At 42.1% G+C, this 25,690-nt stretch overlaps 1 protein-coding gene across 1 annotated transcript in view; it reads left to right on the top strand.

The window, feature by feature from the left end:
* The window catches only part of LOC110482089 (sphingosine-1-phosphate transporter SPNS2), a 133,604-nt gene that overhangs the window by 34,374 nt on the left and 73,540 nt on the right, over window positions 1-25,690 (top strand). Inside the window, exon 2 of the mRNA XM_021551033.2 lies at window positions 2,026-2,091. Within this exon, the coding sequence (XP_021406708.2) occupies window positions 2,026-2,091 (66 nt within the window). The remainder of the gene's footprint in view (window positions 1-2,025; window positions 2,092-25,690) is intronic.

Raw genomic sequence — 25,690 nt, 5'->3', positions numbered from 1 at the left:
CAGGGTGCTTTGGAAATGGAGTTAAATCTGTCATCCAAGAGAAAGCAAAGAAATTCCTATTGAAATTGTAGTAGACAGCAGTGTTCCAAAGGAAAAGAAAGGCTAGGTGAACACTGTGTCAGGATGGATGTAATCAGGTACTTAATACTTCAGAAAAGTATTGAATCACAGAATAACTGAGGTCAGAAGTGACCTCTAGAGATCATCTAATCCAAGCCCTCTGCTAAAAGCAGGGTCAGCTGGAGCAGGTTGCACAGGAGTGTGTCCTGTTGGGTTTTGAATATCTCCAAGGATGGGGAACCCACAACCTCTCTGAACCTCCAAGCTTGACCTCCCTGACAGCAAAAATTCTTTTCCTTATGTTTAAATGGAATTTCCCAGATTTCAGCTGTTGCCCTTTGCTCTTTAACTGGGCACCAGTGTGAAGAGCCTGGCTCTGCATCTACCCACTTTTATCAGTAATGACATACATTAATTAGGTTCACACCCTTCCCCACCCTCAGCCTTCTTGTTTGGGGCTAAACAGCCTGATGGGAGAATAGGGAAGTAGGAGTTGTTGCAGGAGGTTGAACTAATGTTTCTGGGCCGATATTGAGGCCTAAAGCCCATCTGAATGCTGTTCTGAGTAAATAGTGATGTACAAATAGTACAGAACAGCTCAAATTAGCTTTCTTGCTTTTTCTTTCCTTCTCTCCATCTTCTTTTCCTTTAGTATCTTTAATTTATGACTGTTCCCTTGGCATTGTCCCAGATGTCTTCTGGGAATAGTTATCTCTGAGTATTTTTTCTGTCTGTGTTTGTCAGTTAGTGTGATCTTGGCAGTCCCAAAAGCTAGGACATTTATGGTGAGTGATTCAGGTTGGTGCTCAGCTGATTTCTGTAACCTGCAGAGATGAGAAGAATTAACTTTGGATAAAGCCTTGGATCAGAATTTGAGCTGGAGGTGAACTTCTGTGGATGTTCAGTGTAGTTAGAGAATGATTTTCTTGTTTTTAGAAAAGAAACTCACATATCCTCAGGTTTGGGGAAGACAGTGGTCGAAATAAGGAAGTCTCAGATCTAAAGAGAGCAAGCCTCAATTCCAGACCCAGGCAGTCAGATGTTGGTTATTTAGACCACTGATAAATATTCAGGCCTGTGGATTTTCATCTGAGACCACTGGACCATGTAGAGTTTGGCAAACCTGTGAGCCCCCAAATGAGTTATTGAAGCTCTGCTGTGGGTTTTCATATTGGTTTGTTGGCTACAAAAACATGATTGTCCCATATACCTGATATTACATGTGTGAAAATGTTTGGTACAAAAATGTTAAATCTACTTGAATGTGTAAATACTCCAAAACCTGTTAATTTTGCTTGTGCCAATTAATATATTGGGGTTCAAGGAAGACAAGATTTGGTTTGGTACTGCTTGTAGTTGCTTTAAATCTGAACATCTGGTCACTTACCCATCTTTACTAAGGTATTTTAAATATATTTGTTATATTGGCTTTGAAAGTAGAAACTCCCCAGAACTAGTTAAATATGAAACCTTTCATCATTCCTATCAATCTGTCATATCTCCTCCCAGCAGAGATTTGTTAAAACTTGTCTTGGATTCAATCTGTCTGTCTTGTCAAACCTTAGCTGCAGAATCAGTTTCCCTGTATTTTGTGAAATAACAGAAGTAAGAAGTCTGGATTATGAAAAAAAAAAAAAAAAGAAAAAAACCCAACAAAAACAAACAAACAGAAAACCACACAGAAAGAAAAGCCTGATCTTATTTAAGTAGGAAGGAAAGACCAGTTTCCATTCATGAGGATTTCACTCCCAGGCTTATTGTATGATGTTCCGTCTGCCTACCTCTGCTTTTGTTGTAGTAGCCCAAAATTACTGAGTGTTCATGTATAGGGGAAAAAAATGTACAACCTTTAGAAGTTATGTGTTGAAACTGGTATTTGAAGCTTTGCTGATGCGTCACAAAAGGTTTGAGTTGAATGCTTTTCAGGGGCTAAGGCACTGAGCATGTTCTCCCTTTTCCTTGTAGGTGTGTTACTAGACATCCAGCAGCACTTTGGAGTCAAAGACAGTGGGGCTGGCTTGCTGCAGACAGGTAAGAAAGTGTTTCTTCTCTCACTGCTCTTTGTAACATTCCATTTGTCCAATGGATGTCTATGGATTTCTTCATTATGATGCATAGTTGTGAAATCTACTCTTAGACAGGTGAATAAATACACTTCTACTGGGAAGCTAAATGAACATGAGGGTTTTTTTGCCTTGATTTGCTGTTGGGCAAGAGATTGGGTCTCACAATGACTTGAGTGTAGACTGGACCAAAAGCAAACAAACCTGATGATTTTATTTACAAGAACTAAATTCAAACAGGAGATGGTTCCTTCCCCTAGATTAGGAAATTCATGATAAACCAACACCAGGATCCTGTTTGCTTCTTTAGGTTGGTAATAAGTGTGATGTATTTTGCCCTTCAAGTGCTTGACAGAGAATCTGCTGAATGGACAGTCCCTGGGAGCATGGTGTGGCATGAAATGTAAAACTAACTGGGGCAAGAACCTGAGAATGAAAGCTGTAGGCAAGGCTAACAACCACTGCATCCACGAGAACTCATGGATGAGCAATAGCCCTGGAATTCTGGTGCTGTAAGCATCCGACATTTCTCTTGTTGTGTAAGGAAGGATTGTTGCAATTCTGATGTCCTTTTAATGAAGCAGGCATTTTCATGTCTCAGACATCTCTAGGCGGAGCTGAAACAACCCCAGAAGAGCCCCAGCTTCTCTGCCTCTAGTCCTGAGGTGGCTTAGGGGAGGGCCTGTGTCAGTGGGCTGCCCAGGATGACATGGAGTGCAAGTCTCATGCAGACACGACAGCACGTTTGATCCTCATGGAGAGTGGAAAGGAGTAGCAGTATTTTTAAGAAAACAGTCTGCTTTGAAAAGCTCCTACAGAACTATTAATTAGAGTCATAGATTTGTGGTACTGTAGCTGTCTTGTCACTGTCATTTGTCTGAAGGAACCACACTTGAACAATTATATCTCTGAAAAAGTGAGAATTCTGTTGGGCTTAGAAATAGTGTGCCAGCATGACATGTTTTCCCATGCTATCACAGTGGATACCAAACAGCTGTCAGGAGCTGTCTGTGAAATTGTGACCAACACTGAATTGTAAAAATAATTCAATCTTTATGATCTCACTAATTCTGGAGCTCCATCAATTGGTCTTTGATTTCAAATGATGTGAAGCACTGCAATTCCCCTCTGTTTTTATTTCCGCCAGCCCATGGCACAGCAGGGTCCTCATCTGTGGTTGCAGCTTCTTGATGATGTTGTAATACAAACAATTAATAACAATTTGTATTAAATGTTTAAAAAATGCTGTCCTTGTGGGACAGCAGAGTTCAGCTCAGCTGATGTGAGCAGCATGTGTCCAGAACAGAAGGTTTCAGCTTTACAAGTGTCACTAATTATATGTAGCATCAATCAGTTATGCCCAAAATGGCACTGGCTGTCTGTCAGATTCTTTTCTACAGCACTTATTTGTATTTATTTATTGTACACAGAGGAACAGGTCCTCAATGTATCATTAAACACAAAGTGCTTTCAAGAAAATATTCTGGTGGAAAAGACACTTGCCAAAGCATGTATTTAATCTTACTTCCCTTCAGGATGAAATGCTTCTGAAGATTATTCATTGACAGAAAGTAAAAGCTAACTTCAACAGGATATTCATTTGTTAATTGCAAGATAAGTTATTTATTTCTCTGGCAAACACACAGGGCATCTGAAAACAGCATCACTGAGATATTGCAGGATTTCTCTTGAGTGTGTCAAGTTTTCTAACAGGTAATTGTTGCTTTAAGAAAAGCAGTGTTTTCTCTTGGAGTTTTTTGCTGATCTGAAAACAGAGGGCTTGACTTTGCTTCTGCAATATAGATAATAATGTACTAATCACAGTGCTATCAGAGGAAAAGAGTGCTCAGAAAACAAAACACCATTTCACATAAATAAGGGTAGAGGCATGTAACTGACAGCTTAATAAATCTATTCCTCCAGTTTACCAAGTTTCTGTGTTGGCAGGTGGCCCATAGGCCAGGTATCCTTAATCCTGGTTAAATAAAAGATGCTGCCCTAAGCCACCACAAACATGGCTTCTCATCTTTTGTCTTTTCTCTAAATCTGACTTCTCAGTGTTAAAATCAGGGGAAGTGGTGCAGAGTTTAAAAACACCTGCCCAGGGTTGCAGAAGAAGCCTGGGGCAAAGCTGGGGCCAGGCCACAGGTGTCTCCCACTTTTCTGCCTTAACCCTGAACGGTTCCTCTGCCAGCAGACATACAAATATTGTTTGCTTCCCATGAGATGGTCCTGCTAACTAATTGAGTGACGAAAGGCTGTTCATCCTGATTATGTCCTCTGAATAAAGAGTGGATTAGTCCTCAAGTTTTTAATCCTGTATCTAAATCAGTCCTAAATTAATTTACAACATTAATGAGGGGGAGTGAAATGTAGTATATATGCTGTTCATATCACTTATCAAAAAGGCAATAAAATAAAAGTATTTTAAAAATTTAAAAGCCTTTTAACTTAGAAACAAGGTTGCACAAATTTTCAGGAGGAAATGGTTCTGAAAATCCATACAGAAAGCCAGGAAAAGAAATCTACCAAGGATAGTGTTTGACCCTGTGTTCATCCCACACCTCACTCTTTGCAGGCACAGCTGATCTGGTATCTCTCTCCCTCTGATCACTTGAAAGCCAATCCATACTCTCAGCTTCTGATGCTGTCTGGAAAGCAAAGGTGACTTTTTCCTTAGGATTTGCAGACACAAATAGAATTTTTCTCTTCTTTTATATTAATCCTGACGTACAAGCTGCTCTTTAAGCAAGAGATAATGTAAACTGGTTCAAGGGACACTGTAACTCCCTGTACAGAAAAAATCACAGGACAATCCAGCCTCATCCATAATAGAAAGAAGCAGACCATGGTAGTCTCTACAGCAAGCATCCTGTGACAGCAGAGGACACACTGACAGATGGAGCACAACTGCTGCTTGCTCAGTAGCATTCTGGAGTAGCACACATAAAACTGGTGATCTGAGCTTCACTTATCTCCGGATGATGCTGTAACTGTGTGCTGATCTTCCCTTTTAAAGCACTACATATGCACTTGTGTAAATATTGATTTCGTTGACTGTCCCACAGGTGTGCATCCAAGTTTTCTTGTGCTTTTCAGTTCTTACTGGCTGCTTTTCCCAGCTAGAGAAAGGATAAACCTGGCTGAACTCAGAAGGTGGTAGAGAATCTCATGCCTACTTGAGCTGTACAGCTGTAGCCAGTCAATACATTTATAAACCAAACCATTCAAAAAGTCTTATCTATGTGCAGAGTTAGGTAGGAGCAGCTGCAGAACTGCAGGCCACTAGGAACACAAAGACTAGGAAGGTGGACAACTGGATTTGTACTGCTTCAACTACATTTTGAACTGCTTCAAAATAGTGTTATCCTTCCATATACACTATACCATGGGAGTAATGCCTCAGTGCTGTACTCTGGTTTTGACTAGATTATTTTTCCTTCTTTCTACAATTTTTGTGCTTTATTGCTCTGTCTGCTCTCTGTGGCCTTGAATTTATTTTGCTTTTGTGTCTCTTGCCAGTGTCTCTGTAGCACACAAGAGCTCTTAATAATAGTAGTGGCTGGCTCACTATACAGTTCGTTGTCCAAAGATCTCAGGATGTTTTATATCAGAAGGGCTTATAAGGCTGGCCATTATAGATGGGGAAACCAAGAAAGCCAGATGGGAAAAATTACCTGCCCAAAGTGGCACAGCAGGTCTGAGGCAGAGCCAGGATGAGAACTACAGTCCAGTTCCTGAACTGGACTACTACTAATGCAGCATTATTGTTATGAATGAATTAATTAATGAGGTTAATGCTTAGACCCATAGATTTGGTTCTTGTTACTGGGCACCTGAATCCTCCAATCCAGACAGCTCCAGCTCAGGGACTTCTGCAGGTGGAAACTGAGAGGTATCAAATGGAGGTTATTGCAAGGATTCCATAGGAATGCAGAGGGGGAAAGTGTCTTCAGGAAGAGCATAGAGATGTCATTAGAGGAAACCCTAGCAGGCAAAAGTGTATAGTAGCCAGGAAATGTAAGGAGGTGGGAGGTCTGCAAGGACTCATTAAAGGTGAATAATCATAGATAACTGGGGCTCTGAAGGAATTTGTCTCATGTGCAGAGAGATGGGCATTCCCCCAGATGCCCTTCAGCCCCTGGTTTCCCAGAAAGCCAAGCAATGCCAGGTGGTTTTTTGTAAATCTTCTTGTGAGCTCACTTTTCCTGTAAGGGTCAATTCCAGCTACAATCTCTGTTAATTTGAAAAGTGGAACTTTTATCTACCTGTGTTGCCCTACCTCTTGAGCTGACACAGTGTAACCTTTGGAGTAGGTTACAGCCTTACAAATACACAATCAGCTCTGGTGTGCTGTGATTGTTCCCACCAAGCTATAAACACATGCACTGAGAAGGGGTCTTGACAGAGGGGATGCAGCACAATGGTAGCATAAATCAGACTTGATGAAATTCAGTTCCCTTTGACTTCCATCTTCTTGTCATTGGCTTATGGTGGCAGCTGTACCTCTCTAACATTTTTGTTTATTCCATGCAGAAGCCACATTCTCCAGGTGCTACCCCTGAATATGTGTATATTACATGAGTTGCAGGTACTGCTTGTTTCTTTTCTACCATCTGCTTCTCCCTAATGGACACTGTTTTTCTCCTCAGCTGTGCTCTGCAGAACAGAACTACATCTTCACATTTTGCTTCCCACTGGACCTGCTTAACTGTTCTTCTTGCTAGGACAGAGAAAATTATAATCTAAACACTTTCTGTTTTCTGTTCCAAGTTCATGGGCTTTCCTTTTTGGGTGAATGGCTTCCTGCACCCGAGCACTTCCCAAGGAGGTGGCTCCTCAGGTGTCCAAGCCAGGAGGTGAGATAGAATGCTTATAGAATACTTTGTGCTTGCTCTTCTTATGACTGCAAATGGTTTGGTCCATGTCCTACCCACTATCTTCTTCCCTGCTTCCAACAACACTCAGCATTCTTAAATCCAGGTTACCTCTCTGGCGGTCTGGTGCTCCAAATGGCAGGACAAGGTGGAGCTTCTTTCTGCCAGGAGATCCTCTAAGTTCTTTCAACAATGAGCAAACCTTTCTCCCCATTTCCCCCTCCATACATGACTTTATGTCCTTTTCTCTGACATTTTTCCATCTTCTATAGGATGCTGATGATGTAGGGATTAAGCAAGGTCAGTTTAAGCAATGAAGAGGAGAAAGCAGGGCTCTTTATATTGCCTTGATTAATATTGTGACAGGGATTTGTCTTATTTTACTGGAGTAAGTTGACAAAGTACAGAGCTTGATTATTTCCCACCTACATCCTTTACAAGTTCAGACAGTCCTTTTTGCCTGTGTTCTAGTCCTGAGAAGTCATGGCAGTATGAGGGTCTGATTCATGAAAGCACTTAAACCTATTTGGAAATGGCTCTGCAGTCAAGAAGGAGAGTATTGTCTTGAATCAGTGAGCAGATTAGAGAAAAACATGTTTGTGCCCTGGCCCAGTCCCCACACACCAAGGACCAAACTATATAAATGCCATTTACAGCCCGTGTTCTCACTGGACAGCCCTGAATTGCAAAGTAAATCTTTTTTGGGGTGGATGAAACGGTCAGGGTGGGAAGGGAAGGGAAGGTGTCCTTGTTTCCTGCTGAGAGAAGGGAAGTGCTTCAGCTGATGTTGTATTTTGTCTTTCTGTTGTTCGTGTCAGCAAGTGAGTGCAGGCTACTATTCATTAATATCTCCACTTTATGGTAATGCATGGCCAGTAGCACAAGGTAACAATTCATTCCCCCATCACGTCTTTCTGCTTTGCACAGGGAAACTTTGTCCTCACTACTGGCCTTTCAGGTACTTGGGCTGGGTGTTGCGAGGGAAACTTTGCTGCCTGTGGCACATCTGTTCTATTAGTAGAAATTGGCCTATCTTCCCTCAGGCTGTAGTTCAGACACCTCTTGCCAAGGTTGTCTTCTCTTCGGTAATTTATTATAATAACGAGGGGAAAGATTTCCCACAGATTTTAGAGAAGTAGTTATTATTCCACCCAAAGTCCCCACATCTTTTAACACAGCCTTATCCATCCCCCCCACGGATGTTCCTCGAACCCCAGAATTTGACTCAGGCACTGTATGATAGAGTTTTTGTTGTTATTGTGTAATACTTTCATACAACATTTTCCTCTTATTACCAGCAATGCAGTCTCATATAACTGGTATCTGCACTGGTTTTTGCACAAATAGTTCAGAAGGGCTGGTCTGGCTCCTTTGACTTTTTTCATTACCACCCTAGCAGTAATTATGAAAGAGGGAGATGAACATCTGCATTATCAGTTATTATGTATTTAATGGCTTATGTTCAAAAACCTTATAAGTAGGTTATTTTTTTCCTTCCCCTTCTTCAGTGGCACTAAAAGCTTTTGGTAGTAAGTGGCAAACCTGCTTATCTTTAATTCTTGCTTTCACTGTGCCTATAAATTTAAATTTCAAGTGTGGTGACCAGGGGAGTGTTTGTGTGTGGTCTCAGTATCAGTTGCTGTTGATACATCTTGGACCCAATATAAAGGTGTTAGCTCAGAATGGAAGGGGTTTTTTACCTTGACCTTAAGAGAAGTTGGATCAGGGTCTTTTATGAACTAGGGGTGAGAAAATAGAACTAATTTTTATAGTACATTTTATATATTTATAGTACATTTTATATATTTAATATGCTTCATCTCAGGGGAGCCTCAAGTGCTCTCTCTTAAAAGATTTATTTTAGGGTTGTTTTGGTTTTGTCTTGTCTCCCACACCTGAAGAACTCTTATTTTTTCAGAGCACAAACCTGCAGTTCTGCAGGGCAAAGTACGGTGTAGTGAGAATGTGAACAGCAGGGAGAGATCAGGTGACAAAGAGGTCAGGCTTGGTCTGTGCCCACTGGGAGATCCCCAGGGTGATACAGAGCTGTTGGAAGCATTGCTGTTGGAAGTGGTGTTGGATTTGAGAGAGAGATCACTTGGATAACCCAAACAGTCCTGACAGAATGTGAAGGACTCTGGCACACTGAAGTTGCTGTTTGGGAATGAAGAGCACTGAGGTTGGTTGCTGTAATACAGGAAGCATCCAGAAGACCCTGGAGGTGCAGGGGTGTGTTTGCAGTAGTGGGAATGTTGGGGACCTGGACCAGTCCATGCAATTGTTTTGTTTCTCTAATGTCCTATCTGGAGTTCCAGGTGACTTTTCCTCCAAACCAGTGCTTCTCAAATCTTTTGGGCTGTGTTCCAGGCCAGTCTGCATCCTTACAATCAAATTTGTGTAGTGATTTATTACCACTATAAAAGTAGCATTGCTGCATGTCTGGCTGGACAGAACATGCTGTTATGTTGTGGCCACAGTTTTGGGAGCAATAGCCATGGCAGAAGCAGGAACAGGTCAGCAGGGTTGCAGTGATTCCCATATAAAGACCCATATGCACCTGAGGAGGAGTGACTCATTCATAGGCACTTGTACCTGGCTTTGAAAATGAATTCCACTTACGTAAAAAGTGAACATTCTTCATGGTATTGGGTAGTGTTAGCAGCCTGCAGAACTAGATTCCAATTAACACAAGTAAGCCTGACTTGCATGAATGGTGTATTGTTATATCAATCTCCCAATGCTCTCCCCTTGCCCCCAGTACATGCACATATTTGGGGATGTTTCCTGTATGCTGATGCAAGATTATAGAGCAAAGACCCATGTAAGATTCTAGAGCAAAGACCCATTTTCTGCTTAAATTATGTAGGGAGCCTAGTTTTGGAGAGAAAATATTACTGATCGTATTCCATTACTTAGCCTCATTCACATTTACAGTTGTGAACATTGTACATTTACAGTTATGTAAATGTACATAAACATTTCTTGCTAAAACTCCCTTCAGTTTTTTTCAAGGTAGAAAAATGACTGTGGAAGGTTCAAGTTTTTAAATTACAGGTGAAAAACAAACAGTTATTTGATGGGATGAGTAGTAGGAGGAGGGGTTCACACACATTTTTGTGGTCCTTGCTGTTGCAAGCAGGGAAGTGCTTTGGTTTTCAGTGGAAAGGACACTTCTAGGGAAAGTTCAGTTCTGATGTCTTTTATTCTTTCACTCAGTTATACATTAGGTTATTAGTAATTAAACATTTGAACAGTTTTAACCATTTGTCCTTCCAAACTTTTCATCCAGTAATGTTTACAGAAGACTTACTTTACATATTCTCCTACTGCATCATTCCCCTTGTTCTTTGTAGGTGAGCTGAATTGGAGATGAGGCACGTCTAATTTATTTCCCTGTGGGACAGTGATGTTGAAGTGAGAACATTAATAGTAATACACCTTTTCTGCAAAGAGCTGCCCTAAAGAACTAAGGAGTTTCAATAACTTGCTTTTTTGGAGCTGCACTAACTTTAAATGGATGGTTACAATAAGTAACTGTGAGGTGGACTTGAAAGTGAATTAGGGAGGTAGTGCAAGTAAAAAGTTTGAGCTTTGATTTCTTTATTGCAAATTCTATGAATTTACAATTCACAGAATCATAGAGTTGGCAGGGACCCACAAGGATCATGAAGTCCAGCTCCTGGCTGTGTACAGGACACCCCAACAATCCCACCCTGTGTCTGAGATCATTCCACTGACAGTGGGGGCCAAGGTGCTCTCTGTGTCATTTGCCTGTCTCCTTCTTTGTCTGCATCATCAGTTTGTGGAGGCAAGAGGATCCCTTGTCAGCCTCTGATGAATGCCTGTTAAAAGCGACCTTGCTAAGAGTTACACTGTGAAGTTTTCACCAGAGGATTTGTCTGTCTGGGGTTGGCTTGGATTTGTTTTATTTTCCTTGAAGGATGTTTGAAATACATTCTGAATTCTTTGTTTTTAATTCTGCCTTATTAACAGTTACTGTTTTTTTTCCTGGGCTGTGCCTCACCCTGGGATGTGAATGGTCCTGGTCACCTCAGGAATCAATGGTATCAGTTGTCAGCAATGTGTGTCTTCACCATCCTGTGGTTTTGTCCAACCTACCTGGCAGTATAAATAACAATAAAATTGTCATAGTGCCCTCAGCACACCTCTTGAGCACTAGAAATCATTGACAAAGTCTGATAAAGAAAGAGAGCTTCATGAGAGCTTTTGTGATAGAATGAGTCATATTAAGAAATAAGTGAGTTAAAGAATAACTTTACCACCAATTAAAAAAAAAGGAAAGAAAAATTTAGAAAAGTCTTTACTGAGTTCCATTAAATTTAAGCATCTGGGCTTTTTTTAAAAGCAGCCTTCCATTTTCCAGGTGTAGTTTAGGATATGTAAATACTTAACTTACTAATTGTGCCCACAAATCAAAGTGAAGTGACACTAATTCCACCTGAAAAATTGCTCCCAGGGTAAATTAAAAGCTCAAAATTAGTGATTGAGCTAAGAATCTTTTAAAAGCCTGATACTAAAAATAAATATTAGTTCAGAAGGGCTGATGTAAATAGTTATTACAGTGAGAACCATGCAATATTTCACTAGATAAATCCATCTCCTTTATCTGTCTTCTTGAAAGTAAAACTACAGAACAGGAGCATGAAAAGGTATCATAATTTTTGCTGGTTTAGTTCTCACCATCTCCTGCTTTATTTTTAAATTGGCATATCCCACCATCACCTTTCTGCCCACGATGTCTCTGGGCAGGGAGCACCACTGAGGCACCACTGCCTCTCAGGGAGCTGAGACTGCCTCAGCTCTGTGCCTTACTCATGGGGGCCTGGAAAGAGGCTCTGTCTCTGAGGGCTAGCAGGTTGCATTTCTTAGAAAATTCTTACAAAAATGTAGGTGGATTAATTCCTGCTTTACCCACCCAGAGACTTCAGTGACTTTTGGCTGCTATAGCAGCCATGCTGCCTGCCAACTCTTTGAAACCCATGGATGTGATAATGGGGAAAATTATTAGCGAGTGTGACAGCAAATATGTCATTTTTGGGGAGAGGGTGGCAAAACAAAAAGAATATGTTAAAAGAAAATATCTCTGGGAAAACAAAAACAAAACAAAAACAAACAAACCACCCCCAAACACATGAAGAGAGCAAACATCTTCCTTAAAAGCAAATTGTCCAAAGTTGTCCTGTTCTCATAGAGGATGTTTTATGGCAGAAGAGGTATAATACAGGATATTATACAATGGATATTGAATTTTCACTAAAAGCTCCCAAGTGAGATATTTCTACCAGCTGCTAACGTTACACTTCCCAGAGACTTGGACAGTGTATGACACACTGAGCAGAGAAAATATTTGCATTGTATATAAAAGATGTGTTAATTTGTCTCATTTGTACTTACTCTTTCTGGATTCATAATCCAGAAACTGGTTTCTTGTCTAGACACCAGCCAAATAAACTTCAGGCAGCACCACGCCAAGTTTTCCCCCAAGGTTCAGTTCCAGCTGAATAGGACTCTGATAGCAGAGCTCAGCTGCTGCCTCAGGGCATTTCTGGTCTCCTGGGAGCGGAGTGGAACAGGCACTGAACACAAACCAACACCAGATGGGCCGCTGGTCACTCATCAAGCCCACCTACATTTTTAGACCTAATTGAAATGGGCTTCTTTAATACCTTGACAGCCCCTGGATTTACCAAATCTCGCCTTTCCTTTTTTCCATTAATGTAATTGATGATGCATGAAGGAATTGCATTTGCAAACCTTGCGCATTGCAGTATTTGTTTCAGGATGTTGTTTTTTTTCCCAGTGGTACTTGTTCTCCCAGAAAGATAGTGGTCCAGAGAAATTTAAAATGAGGGATTATTTAAAACAAGGTTCAGTCACACTCTATGGCTATTCAAACTGTGATTAACCCTGGAGTCTTCTACAGATATCATATTCTTTTATCCGTAGGAGCAAGTTCAGTTGCACAGCTCACTCCTGGAACTGCAGCTCAGCTTGGCATTAGAGTATTTTTCCAAGTCAGGAATGACACATGGGTGATCATCTTAGAAATAACAACTGTAAAACAGAGATTCTGTAAGACACACAGAGATTTATTCTTCAGTGTAGCTGTGGTCCTTTTCCAAACCGTGGCAAGTTAAACACTGGGATATGCCAGTATTTCAACAATTTCCTTAAACTAATTTGTCCATTTTTGATGGCCCCCCAGCCACTGTGAAACACTTGCTCTTTGTCTAAATTGCCATTTATAACAGCAAGAGGCGGGAGCTTTTTTAAATACTGTGCGTAACATTGAATTGGCAAATAATTCTGTTGCCACTTAGAGTGAGAGGCTTCCCTATGTCCTGGGATGTTTCTTCACTGTGGGATGAAGGCTGCTGTGACTGTAGGTGTTTATTTGTGGCTGGCTGTTCAGCTCTTGTCCTAGTCCTCAATATACAGTTGCAAATGGCAGTCAATGATGATGTTTCTTTGCATTTACTTTGTGATGTAAAAGCCTTTTAAAATGTTACTGGCATCTGCAATAATAGATGGATTAGCCCATGGAAGTGCTGATGGGCATCATGTGGCATTAGATAGGAAACAGAAAATATTTGTGGTCCCTGACCTGTCTCAGACCACTGGTGCTTGAATGATGGTGAGACTCTCCCTAAAACTTGCTGTCCGTAAAAAACTGTGGGAGATGAGGGTATTCTGGATGTCCTAAGGTCATCTTCAAGGCCTCTGGCTCGCTTGTGGGCTTTTTGGTTGTCTGGAAAGCCTGTTGTATTTTAAAATAAACAGATGTCTTTATGTATATATCTAGATAGATGAATCAGTAGATAGTTTTTTGTATCTATATCTGTGCTGAAGTTTAGGTGCCTGACTCTCAGAGGAGAATAGGTTGAGTTACCTGGTGTGCTTTAACACGGGAGAAAGCAGCTTGACCACTGCTGAGGGGCTGGAGCCTTGTTTTCTCCCAAAGGGAGATCTTGCTGTCTGGTGGCTCAGACTCCTCCCTGACCCTCACAGTGCTGCTAATCAGACTAGGAAGTGGTTCAGCATTTTATCACCTGTTTCTTGCAGCTGGTGATGATTGTTAGTGTCCGAGCACACGGTTTCTGTGGCTGGGTGAGTTTAATGGTGGGTAATAAATGAGAATCAGCTCAGGGTTCAGGGTGAGAGCAAATGGCTCCTTCCTTGCCTTGCAGAGGATTTGTGATTCATAATGAAACCAGACAGCGAGTACATTTACACACAAACCACACTTTGGGCCAACATGTCTGGTCCAGAGCAGCTAGCCCTGGCTCCTGCTGCACTCTCAACGTACACCATCAACTTCCTTCTCACAGAAGTAGTTTCAAAAATCATTATTTTTATTTTGCTTGTCATCAGAAATTTGAGGGGGGGAATGTAAAATCACATAATATAATGAATGTCCTGAAAAGGATGTGGGGTGCATGTTTTTCTGATTGTTTTCCTCACAATGAAGAAACAATCAGTAGGGGTCAGTTTGCTGGAAAGCATTCCAAAAACTTCTCAAGGAAGAGTGGAAATCTTGGGGAAATGAATGTCATGAGGAATATTGTCAGGATCTGAGCTTAAAAGATCTGATTTTTATGTGGATAACATTTTAATTCTTGGGAGTGCTGAAGGCAGGCTCTGAGTAGTTCAGCTGCCTGTGTAGGAATTCTGTGTACTTTCCTCGGAAGGATCTGATTGCAGTCCCTGCCACAGACAGGATGCAAGACTACATGGTTTTCTGATCCATTGTCATTGTTCTTGTGTTCTTATGAAGTGGTCTCCTGAGGTTAAATGAAAGATATCTTACTGGGGGACTTACTTATCCACTGGCAATGCCTTAGGCAGAAAGATGGACATGGCTGTTAGGGAGAAACTGTGAGATTCCACAGTGAGATGATTTTTTTTCTCTTTCTGTGTTGGTGCTTTGAATTGAAACCCAGTCAACACTGCAGAAATTCCCCCTGTAAAGTTAGTGTGGTTTTGGGCCAGTCCCTAATGGGTGGTAGTTCATTTAGAGAGCTGTCATTGCTGAAGATACTTTGCATTTTACAGGCAATCCAGAAAAAAGTAGGTAATTAAGCTGGACAAAATACTGAAATTCCCTCTGTGACCAGCAAACAGCTCTTTAGAAGTAAGGATTGGCTGGGCAGTGTTATGAAATGTGTGTGTTTCCTCTGCAAATAAAGGTGAAGCTATCAATAGCACTAACGGCCCTGGGAGGAGGGAAATCTTTGAGGAAAATAAGACAATTCTGGGTTGTTGGATTAGCATCAAACCAAAGCAATTACCTACAATGGCTTTTATATCCATATCTTCTGTGAATTTTAGCATATTCTCATTCCACAGTGATTTCTATTCTTAAAAATGAATTAGCATAAGGCTGCAGATGGCAGGATATAAAGAGCAGTACCCCTGCATGCACTGCCTGCATCTTAGAGCAAGTGAGTAAAAATCAGATATTTTAGATGTCCTCTTGAAGTTTCTGTGATGAGAAATAATATATTTGCATCCCTTAGAATTCAGTTTAATTTAACAAATGTTTGCCTTCCTCCAGATATCTAGAGGGAGGCAGTGTGAGACCAGGGTGAAGTCAGTGTGTTTAGAAATTCAGAAAGATGTGAACTGACCCCTGTGAAGGAAGTCAGCTGTAATACAGAGATGAAGCTGTATGTTTACCCTTCAGATTGATAATTTGCTTAGTTATTGAGTTTTATTGATTTTAAAAGGTGGCATTTTACTGATCTGCTAAAAGCACTCTTGAAGACATATGGCTTGAGTTGGAAAGGGAACAGTTTTGTGAAAAATGGTGTGGAAGGAGTTTGCTACCAAGCCCTGACACACTTTTATCTGCGAATGCACAACCACACATTGTGAATGTGATTCCTTGTCCTTCCCTGTGCGGACATCAGTGCTTTGCTCCTGTGCCTTGGTGATAACACTGAAACAAGATCTGGGGTGTCCTGCCTGTCTCTCGTTCACCCCAGAGCATTTCCTGCCCATTTGCCTGTGCTTACGTGCTTTCCTGAGCAATTTCTGGAGCACATAATCTGCAGAAATGTCTTCAGTGTTAACTCAAAGTAGGACAACTTTGGTGGGTGCCAATGATAGACATTAAAAATGAGAGGAAACTCTCATTTACTCCGTGTGTGCTACCAGATTAGATCTGTCCCGAGGCTGTTGGTGCTGTGGTAGCTGACAGCCAATTCCATCATTAAAATGCAGCTATGACCATTTTCCCTTCCAAAGAGGGAGCATGTGTTTTGCCAAACCCACTATAGATGGTACAACAGCCCCCTAAAGAACTGTAAAAATAATTAATAAGAAATCAATCAGTGCCACTGCCAGCCTGGGGAGAATGTCAGCAAAGAGCTGTGTCCCCCTCCCCATTCCCAAAGCAGAGCCATGTGGATTTCAAGGCTTTGATGCAGGTTTTCTTCACTATTCTCAGCATTTGCTTGGCTCCCAGCAGTGTAGCCATCAGGACTGGTAACTCCAAAATCCCCCAGGGCTTGAGGCCCTGGTGGAAGGCAGTGGCTGAGAGTCTCTTGCTGGCCAAGACTGCTGGCAAAAGCAGCATCCCTGTCCCAGCCTTCCCCAAATCCCTCGCTCCGTGAGGGACCAGTGAGCGAGGCTCCTGTGCCCCGGCTGCGTGTGGCGTGTTTGGGAGGAGAATGTTTGGTTCCTGCAGAGTTTCTAACTCTTTGTAAATGCATCCAGCAGATATTGAGAGCTGAGTGCAGAGGTCAGCAAGGCATTCCCACTGTGAAATAGTAATTTATTTAGGGTTTTCATTTAAAAACCAAACCTTAAGTCTGAAATATGTGGGATGAGAATATATCAGATGATCTCCCTCAGTAACTTGTCACAAATGCATGAGGAACTCTTGATTCCACTCTAAAGAAAAGGGGAAGCGCTTCCTATTGCCTTGTTTTTCTTTTCTTTTTTTCTGAGGAAACTGCTGTTGCTGGTAAATAACATGTAGCAAGGAATTTATTAGTAATACCCAGTACAAGTGTCTCCTCTCTATCCTGTTCTCTATGGCTGCAGGAAGTAGATTTTGAGACTGAGACAGTATAATTCCTATTGCATCCTAGTTAATTATTTGAAATTAAGATGTTAGTTGAGGAAGGATGCAGGATTAGTAGTGCTGTGGTAAAGAAGGATGGCAAAGCTCCTTTTAGTACGAAAACAGTCTTCCCTCTCTATCTCAAATTAGGAACCAGGAACATTGTTTCTCTTTATACCAGATACAAATGAAGCATCATTCTATTATGAGAATAACAGATTTAAAGTATTTTATTACTAGTTAAATCTAATTCATGGTACTCAATGCAGATTTTAAGGATCAAGGGATTTAGATTATCCTGCATTACCAGCTTTAGGCTGTCATTTCTTGATGTGTTTAAGTGTCTGCTGTGCTTGAAAAGGCTTTGAGGGCGAAGGTGCACATCCTGCCCCAAGGGACTTAGTGTAGTTCTTGCCACCAGCTCATGCTGCCTCTCTTGGATCAGGGAACTTGCCAGAAAAGAGACAAGATTAGTTTTCAGCCCTCAGCAGGCCCCAGATTTTGCTCTCCAGATGGTCACATAAGCTCTGTACTGGCACAAGGGAAAGTCTGGGCAATTTCTTGAGGAGACCTCGCCTTTGCTTCTGAAGGCTCCTGCGGATGTGGCTCTGTGCATGTGCCTGGAGTCATAATTGCAATGGCAAAAGAAAGAGCTCTTCAAGTAGAGGAAGGGAACAGAGCAAAATAAAGCTCCTTTGGGGTTTGTGGTTATTTAAATGATTTTTTAAGACACCTTTCTCTGGCTGTGAGCCCTGGGTATAGGAGTTTCATCCTCCTGGCAAATAGGAGTAGCCTCTTCCCAGCTGGAGAGTGACTGCAGCTCTCAGAGGGATGGCAAATGGGCAGAACATCCTGGAAAACTGCATGGAAACGGAAAAGAAAAACTACTATTTGTTAAGATGCAGACTTTCATGAGTGCTAGGAGTGATTGCTGGCTGTGTCTGTAACAGCAGCCAAGACTGGTTTAGATATATTTTAGTCGTGTCATAGCTGTGTCACTCACAATGCTGCAATGCTGCACAGCTATTGACCAGTCTCTGCACCTCTGGGATCTCATGTCTAATTCAGGATTGACCAGAATGGATACAAATCCATCCTAATTGGCTAACTAAGTTAATGAACTTTCCCTGCAACTGATTGCACAAAGGCAAACCGACCCTGTCACGCACTGAGCAGCTGGGCAGGGCTGATGTGTCCTGCTGCCCTGTGTGACCAGAAAGTTCTCAAACACTTAAGGCTGGTTAAGTCAAATGGAGGAGAAACTGCAAGAGGACAACGCTCTGACTGGGAACTTCATAACTGTGTCTATACAGGGTCAAAGTAACTAGTGGTTTTAGAAATGTAACTGTGAGCCACTCCAGCTTTTAGAAATAAGTTAGGTGCAGCTCAGGGATATGTGCATAAGTTGTTACGTTGTTATGTGATCAAGCTGCTGGAAATGATGCAGATGCAGTTTTGTCTTCTTCTTTTTTCTTTTTTTTTTTTTTTTTTCCCAGAATACTGTGGGAATAGTTGTAATTTCCAGACCACACATCCTTTCAGTGTATTAGCCAGTCTTCGGTTGTGATCACATATATAGGGAAGAAAAAGATGAACAGGATGAGATTATGGTGGCAGCTCCTGGCTGTACCAAGTCAACTGGCTAGCTGAGGCTGTCCTGAACAAGAGGAGCTACCTTTAGCAGCCTTTCAATTAGTATTCCTGCAGGGTTTTGTCCAATCCTGTTTTGTCAAAACATAAACTCTTAGCTCCTGGGGCTGTGATAAAATTCCAGTGTTTAGTTAAGTTTTGTGAATGAAAGGTCTCCTTTGATTTGCATTTTTCAGCTGCCAGACTTATTTGATGTCACCTGGCTGGGCAGTCTTCTAAGCGAGGAGGTGATTCAGTTTTCCCCTTTTCCTTTCCACTTGTGGTGTTAGATCTCCTCCATATCCTCCATATCCATGGTTGTTCCTTTTCCAGATGTTTAATGTTTTACTGTAAAATGACTTGTTATATCCTGTTGGCATTTTTTTTTATGCCTGCTGTGCCTTTCCCAGTAATAACCTCTAATATTACAGGGATGCAGTAAACTTACTAGTGTTTTTATTGGCAAAGAGGTTCTGATCTCTGCTGCCATAGTAGAAGCCATAAGCAGTTCTATCTAAACAAAATTCTCAGCTGTAATGCCCACTGAATCAAGGAGTCCTTCCATCAGCTTTGGTCAGGAGTCTAAATGAAACCACACTGAAAGCATTTCGCAGGAAAAGAACTCAAAGTGGAAGTAGCTGTAAAACAGAATTGGCCTTGGCTTATTTAATCCATCGCTTCTGAACACTAAGAAATGCAAAAGCAGAGTTTAAACACTGCCAAAAAAGCACGTTTTCTGGGCTCTGCTGACAAGTGCCAGCAATCTAATGCTGTCTTAGGCAGTAATCTGCATGGCTTTGTATGGCACTGCCATGGAAACCCAGCTGTACCACAGCCTCCTATTCCCTCTTCATGGAATGAACCAGATTGTGGAACTGACCCCCATGTGAATATTATTTTTTAATTGATGAGGAGAGATGGTGTCTGCTCCTCCTCAAGTGTTCTCACAGCCACAGAAGACATTCTGCTGCTATCATTTCACTGGAAAAGCTGCTCCTCAGGGCTGGATGGCTGCTGCTCTCCCACTGCAGGGTCAGTCAAGCACCAGTTCAGTCACAAGGAAAGTGATGGACTAGGAGCTGGATGCTGGAACTGCTCCTTGGGGTAACAGTTTTATTGATGATGAGGTTGCCCAAATCCCTTTAAAATAGTGCTAATGTGATCTCTGTAATTCCCACAATGAAAAGCAGAAGTAAGGGGTTTCCTCTTTTCTATTTAAATGATGTCTCTACACAGCTGTTCAAAATCTAGTCTTGTAGCATGTTGGCTCCTGCTCCAAGTAAATTTGCTGGACATCCAGAGAGATAAAACAATAACAATACAGCAGGGTTCTGTCTTTTCCACTGTACACTTAGGTAAAAAATTTTGAAGTACAGCAGAATTGAACTGAATTTCAGATGTATTGATGACAGGTGAATTGATAACTGTGAGGAACTATTTCCTTATGATTTCAGCAATAAGGAAGATAGGAAAGGCTGAATCTTTAAGTGCAGCTTCAATGGACACAATATAGGAAATTAATAAAAAAGCAGTTAAAACATTGAGTGCTGGGTTTCTGGATAGTCTTATTTTCTGTTCCAAAAGAGTGGATTTCCCAGCAATTCCCACTGAAGCAATTATTCTTGTTAGTTAAGGTGAACAAAGCAAACTTCAGGATATCCTTTGCTGGGAACATAGGGGCTAACCCTTGGAAGAATCTGGTTTCTGCAGTGAGGAAAAGGCGGGGAATTATCAGTACTGAACTCTTCCAAGCACTGCATCTTTCTTGTGTATTATTGAGTGAATTGTGAACTTGTCAGACGAGCTGTGTTCAGGCCTCGTCTGGCTTCTTAAGTGGTGTTTTTGTAACCAGGTTCTGACCCTGTCTCAGCAAATGGAACTGAGTGGTGGTGTACAACAGGCTCCTTCTCTGTGTAAATGTGTGTGTCAGCTGTGTGTGCACATACTCATCCTAAACTTGTTGTTTACATTTTGTATCAGCTTGTGCTAAGGAAAAAAACTGACACCTCATGGTGCAATGTGCTCCCTATGGAAAAAACAAGATTAGAGCTTGAATATTGATGAGTGGCATCTGCAGTGAGGGAAACACGGTCTTGAGTGTCCTGAGAAACAGAAACACGCCCTGGAAAACACAGACTGTGTCAGTAGTTAAGGCCACACCTTGAAAACACTTATTCTCTCTTTCCAACTTTTGGCTCATTCCCAAATTGTCACTCAGCCTAGAGCACTGAGTGGCACATCCTGTTGATCCTTGAGCATCTACAGGGATGGAGACTTCTCCACCTCCCCAAGAAGCTGCTTCCAATTTCTTCTTTCAATGAAGAAATTCCTCCTGAAGGTTCAGCCTGAGTCTTCCCTGGCACAGTTTGGGGCCGTTTCTTCATGTCCTGTCGCTGTTCCCTGGGAGCTGGGTTCAAACCCCATTGGCTGCCTCCTCCTGTCAAGGAGCTGTGGAGAACCAGAAAGTCCCCCCTGAGCTTCCTTTTCTCCAGGTTGAGCCCTCCCCCAGCTCCCTCAGCTGCATCTTATCATCCTTGTGCTCCAGACCCTTCCCCAGCTCTGCTGCCCTTCTCTGGGCATGCTCCAGCCCCTCAGTGCTGTTCTTGCAGTGAGGGGTCAGAACTGGATGCTGCACTCAAGGTGTGGCCTCACCCATGCTCACTGCAGGGGGACAGTGTCCCTGCTCCTCATGGCCACACTTTTCCTGTCGGGATGCCATTGGCCTCTTGGCCACCTGGGCTCATGTTCAGCCCCTGTTGACCAGCACACCCAGATCCTTTCCCACTGGGCAGCTTTCTAACCACCCTGTCCCCAGCCTGTGGCACTGCCTTGGGTTGTGACTGAAGTGCAGGACTTCTCACTTTGCCCTATTGGACAAGCACAAGAACACAACGAAGCTTCTATAAAATTCTCCGTTTTATCCTGTGGTCTCTTCTGGGAGAGCATTTCAGACCATATCCAACCCAAACTTTCATCTACCTAACTCCAATTGATTTGATGCATTCTCAAGCTTTTATTTTTTTGTTTTTTTTTTTTTTAATGCTCTGTGTTTGACGTTATCAGTGTGTGACAGCTTTGCATGACATATGGAACTGATGGTGTTTCAAAGCTCCTCACACTTGTCAGAAACTTCTTGTCTGCATGAGTCTGGAACCCAATGATCTCGTGTTTTGCACGCAGCAAAGCGCAGTAACACGATCCATCTGTTGTCTGTTGAATTAGCAATGAAGTAAAACAAAGCCCGTGTGCAGAGTGATGTAACAGAGTACCTATAATAATATCTGTGACAGGAATGGTTTTCAGGGTGATATTTTCTAAAATCAATTGTATTAATTCATCCTCCTTCAAAAGATGAATGTTTTAAATCACATTGCTGAAGTTCCTGGGGCCTTGGACTGTCCCACCATTGGGTATCAGTTTCACCTTGGTCATATCATACAATCAAGGTTGAATCATACAATTAAGGTTGAAGACCTCTAAGATCATCAGGTCCAACCACTGATCCAGCACTTCTAACTCCACCACTAATCCATGCTCATCAATGCCACAACTACAGGTTTTTGAACACCCCAGGGATGGTGATTCCACTGCTGCCCTGGGCAACTTGTTCCAGTGCTTGACCATCAATCACCACATTGTGCATGAACTGTGGCACCATTCAGATTCAATGGTTAAGTAGCATGAAAGGATCTTTGTTCTTTCTTAGCTTGAATGGTGCTGTAAGAAAAAAAAAATCACTTTAAATTGTGGCTTTAGACCTTCATAAATCCCTCCAGCATAAAGATGATCATATAAAGAGGACACTGCTGGAAGCTGGCAGACTTGTGTGGTTTCCAGATATCTCTAGTTCATCATGGGCAGGTCACTCTCCTGTGTCTTCATTTCCTTAGCCCTAAAGTAGAAAATAATGTTAAACTTTCTTTCTAAATTGTACCATGCCTCACTGTGATTAAATGTGCTGTGTTGTATGTGCTAAGTTTATGCTATTATTATAGCATAAAATCATAGGGAAAACAAAAATTAGAAGAGGAAGGCATTGCAGAAGCATGTATTTGGAGTAGAGAAGCTGGTTGAGATGTTGCAGAGTCTTTATTCACCATTGCAGGTAGATGGTAACTGGTGTCACAAGCAGCTTGAGAAACACGTGCACTTATGACTGAAAGTCCCTGGGGTAGAAATGGATCAGCCAAATCCCAGGGTTGTACTTGTACACACCCATAAAGTATCCCATCCAGGGCAAGCTGCCTGTTTAGGTGTTCTCATTGTTTGGAAATTTGTTGTTGGGAAGATGTTATCAACCTCTCAGCACACAGTTCTCAGCAGTGTCTCAGTGCATGCCAGTCCCTTGAGGCAGAGGCTGTCTGGGTTTGCCTTCCACAGAGCCACTGTCAGCACTCAATTAGATGTGTACACACGATTTGTGCTGACTCAAAGCTCAGATACCCACTAGGGTTTTTTGTTGAGCATCCTTGTGTAGAGAAAGCTATTTTCACCTGACCCTGAACCTTTCTAGCATTATTCCTGATAGGAAAAGATAAGCCCTGTGTGCTTAAAGTCAAAACCAAAAGAAGGCACCTTTTTTCAGAGGTGCCTGTGATCTGATCAACCTTCCAGGAACTGAGGAACGACAGTCCCTGTGTGTGTCTCTGTCACTGCCTCTCTTCCTTCTTGATTCTACTCTGTGGATGACCTGCTGGCAGGTGAAGCCCCTCTCTGAGATTATCTCTGGGTTGATAAATCCACTAAACAAAAGTCCACTAAAGAAAAGAGCAAGTGAGTTGGAGGCAAGTGTCTTTGGAATCACAGGGTGGAGAGCTGTCAGGTCAGAGCCTTTTCAGGGAATAGCTGTAAAAGTCAACCTGGTAAAGTTTTGTTTGGAAAGAAAGAAGAGGAAAATAAAAGTGATAGTGTCTAGTTCCAGGAGGCAGGAGCTTTTTGTGACTGCTAAATATAAAGTCTACAGTTCCTTCCTCTTCTCTCATCTCCTTTGCTTCCACTGTTGGATTTACTTTTCCCCTGGGTACACAGGCAGCTCTTGAGAGGGGAAAGTGTGTCTGAATAGCAGCTCCCTGGCCATAGTCCTGAAACAGGACTGAAACTGCAGTCCATGCAGCAGCAATAGAGGCTTTGGAGGATTTCCGTGTCTGGTGGGTGTTTGGGTGGGACGTGTAAGACTTTTTATGGTGCACATTGTTGTAATTCCAGCCATGCACAGAAAAAGCTGGGCAGAGCTGGCTGAGAAAGTGCTTGTGCACCTGTACAGGGTGGGACAGGCATCCAGAGGCAGAAATAGACACCAAGCCATCCTGTTTGGGCAATTACACTTTTCCTGCCTTCTCACCACAGGCGGCGTTTCAGTGGCTAAGCCACAAAGGGAGGAATAAAGACAAATGGGTTCTCCTTTTGAAAATACCTGTACTTAAGAGAACCTCCCTCCTTGATGGCATTCACTGTGTGTCTGTTTATTCATCCTTTGCTCACATGATAATTTACTCCTTCAGAAATGTATCTCAGCTCCACCCTGTGCTGGGACTGAGCCACTTTTGCTGGCACTGCTGGAGATCATTTACCAGGAGAAATAAGCTGTACACATCCATAATGGGATTGCCAGAGCTATACCTGCCTACAGCTGCTCCCAGTGCCATCACTGCCTTCACAGTAGCTCATCTTAAATCCCAGTGGGTTTCTAACCCTGCCCTGACTTGCACTCTACATCTCTTCAGGAGCTGTAATATTCTGGGATGTATCTAAGTGAAAATGGGAAGAGGAGCTGTTGATTGGGAAGAGCAAAGTGCAGTGCCAACCTCTGTCCCACTGCTGTCCTAATAGAAAAGATTTGTGGCTGTGGTTGAGCTGAAGCAGCAGCTGCTGTGGTGTCACTTCAGTGTTATTAATTTGGGAGTGGGTGAGTGCAAGGAACAGAAAACGCTGTGCAAGAAGGGAGAGAAGCCAAAGAGGAAGAGGCTGGCACAAGTGCCAAGCTCCTTCACTGGAATGCAGCCCTCTGCCTTATGCTCAGCCCTCTTGCCTACAGATTAAACATGTTTCTGCTGCTCCTCTCTCCAACTGAATATGCTGCAGTTTTATGTCTTCTGGATGATGTCTCTCCTTTGTAGTGTTTAGTTGTCACAGAAGCTCGTAGAACCTCCTGTTCTAGAGTAACTCAGGTTTCCATCCCACCTGGGAATGTGCCCTACTTTTGTTCACCTCTCTTCTGCCAGCCCAGGCTGGGCTTCAGGAGTCTCTGCTGTCACTGGCAGGAGTAATTGCAAAAATTGATTCATGGGAAATGCCTGTAACAGGAAAATCCTTTTGACAGACCACACAGCCATCATACTCTGCATTTATTTAAGTCAATCAATGCTCTGATGCATATTTGGGTCATAAATACTCTGATATAAATTGCATTTATTCTTGTGACAGCTGTGTTCCATTACCTGTTATTTACTTGCCTTTGTTGTCCTTTCATTTTACACCTTGTGGAGCTGTCAAGTCAGCTGCTTACCACTGACAAAGATCACAGCTCAGAGTCTTCCAAAAATAAATCCTCCAAAGGGATTTGAGCAGCAGAAGGATGTATATTGTTGGAAAGTCATTGGACAATCTTTTTTTTTTTGGTTTGTTTTATTTGAAAGAGTAGCTTTGTCCATTTTGCCCAAATTCCAGAATTATACTTTTCATTTATGATCCAGAGGTCATTGAAGCTAATAATCCCACTGATTAATGTGAGTTTTGAATCACACCCTGCGTGTCTCAAAGTTGAATTAACCATATTATTTGATATTTGAAATGGTGGGATGCTGACTTGGATGTTTCTAATTTTCCCTTGGAAGCTTTTTCAGTTTTGTGTCTTTTTACATCATAAAAATGACAGAATATGGGATTCTGAGATGAATGAGCTGTAGTGTCCTTCCAAGAAAAAGATCAAACTGCAGTGGTCACACTGGACTGGACGAGTCACAGTCATTTTCTGC

The sequence above is a fragment of the Lonchura striata genome, chromosome 20 (genome assembly GCF_046129695.1).
Source record: "Lonchura striata isolate bLonStr1 chromosome 20, bLonStr1.mat, whole genome shotgun sequence".
Taxonomy (NCBI): Eukaryota; Metazoa; Chordata; class Aves; order Passeriformes; family Estrildidae; genus Lonchura; species Lonchura striata.
The sequence above is the reverse complement of the archived record's forward strand: the minus strand, read 5'-3'. Positions and strand labels throughout refer to the sequence as shown.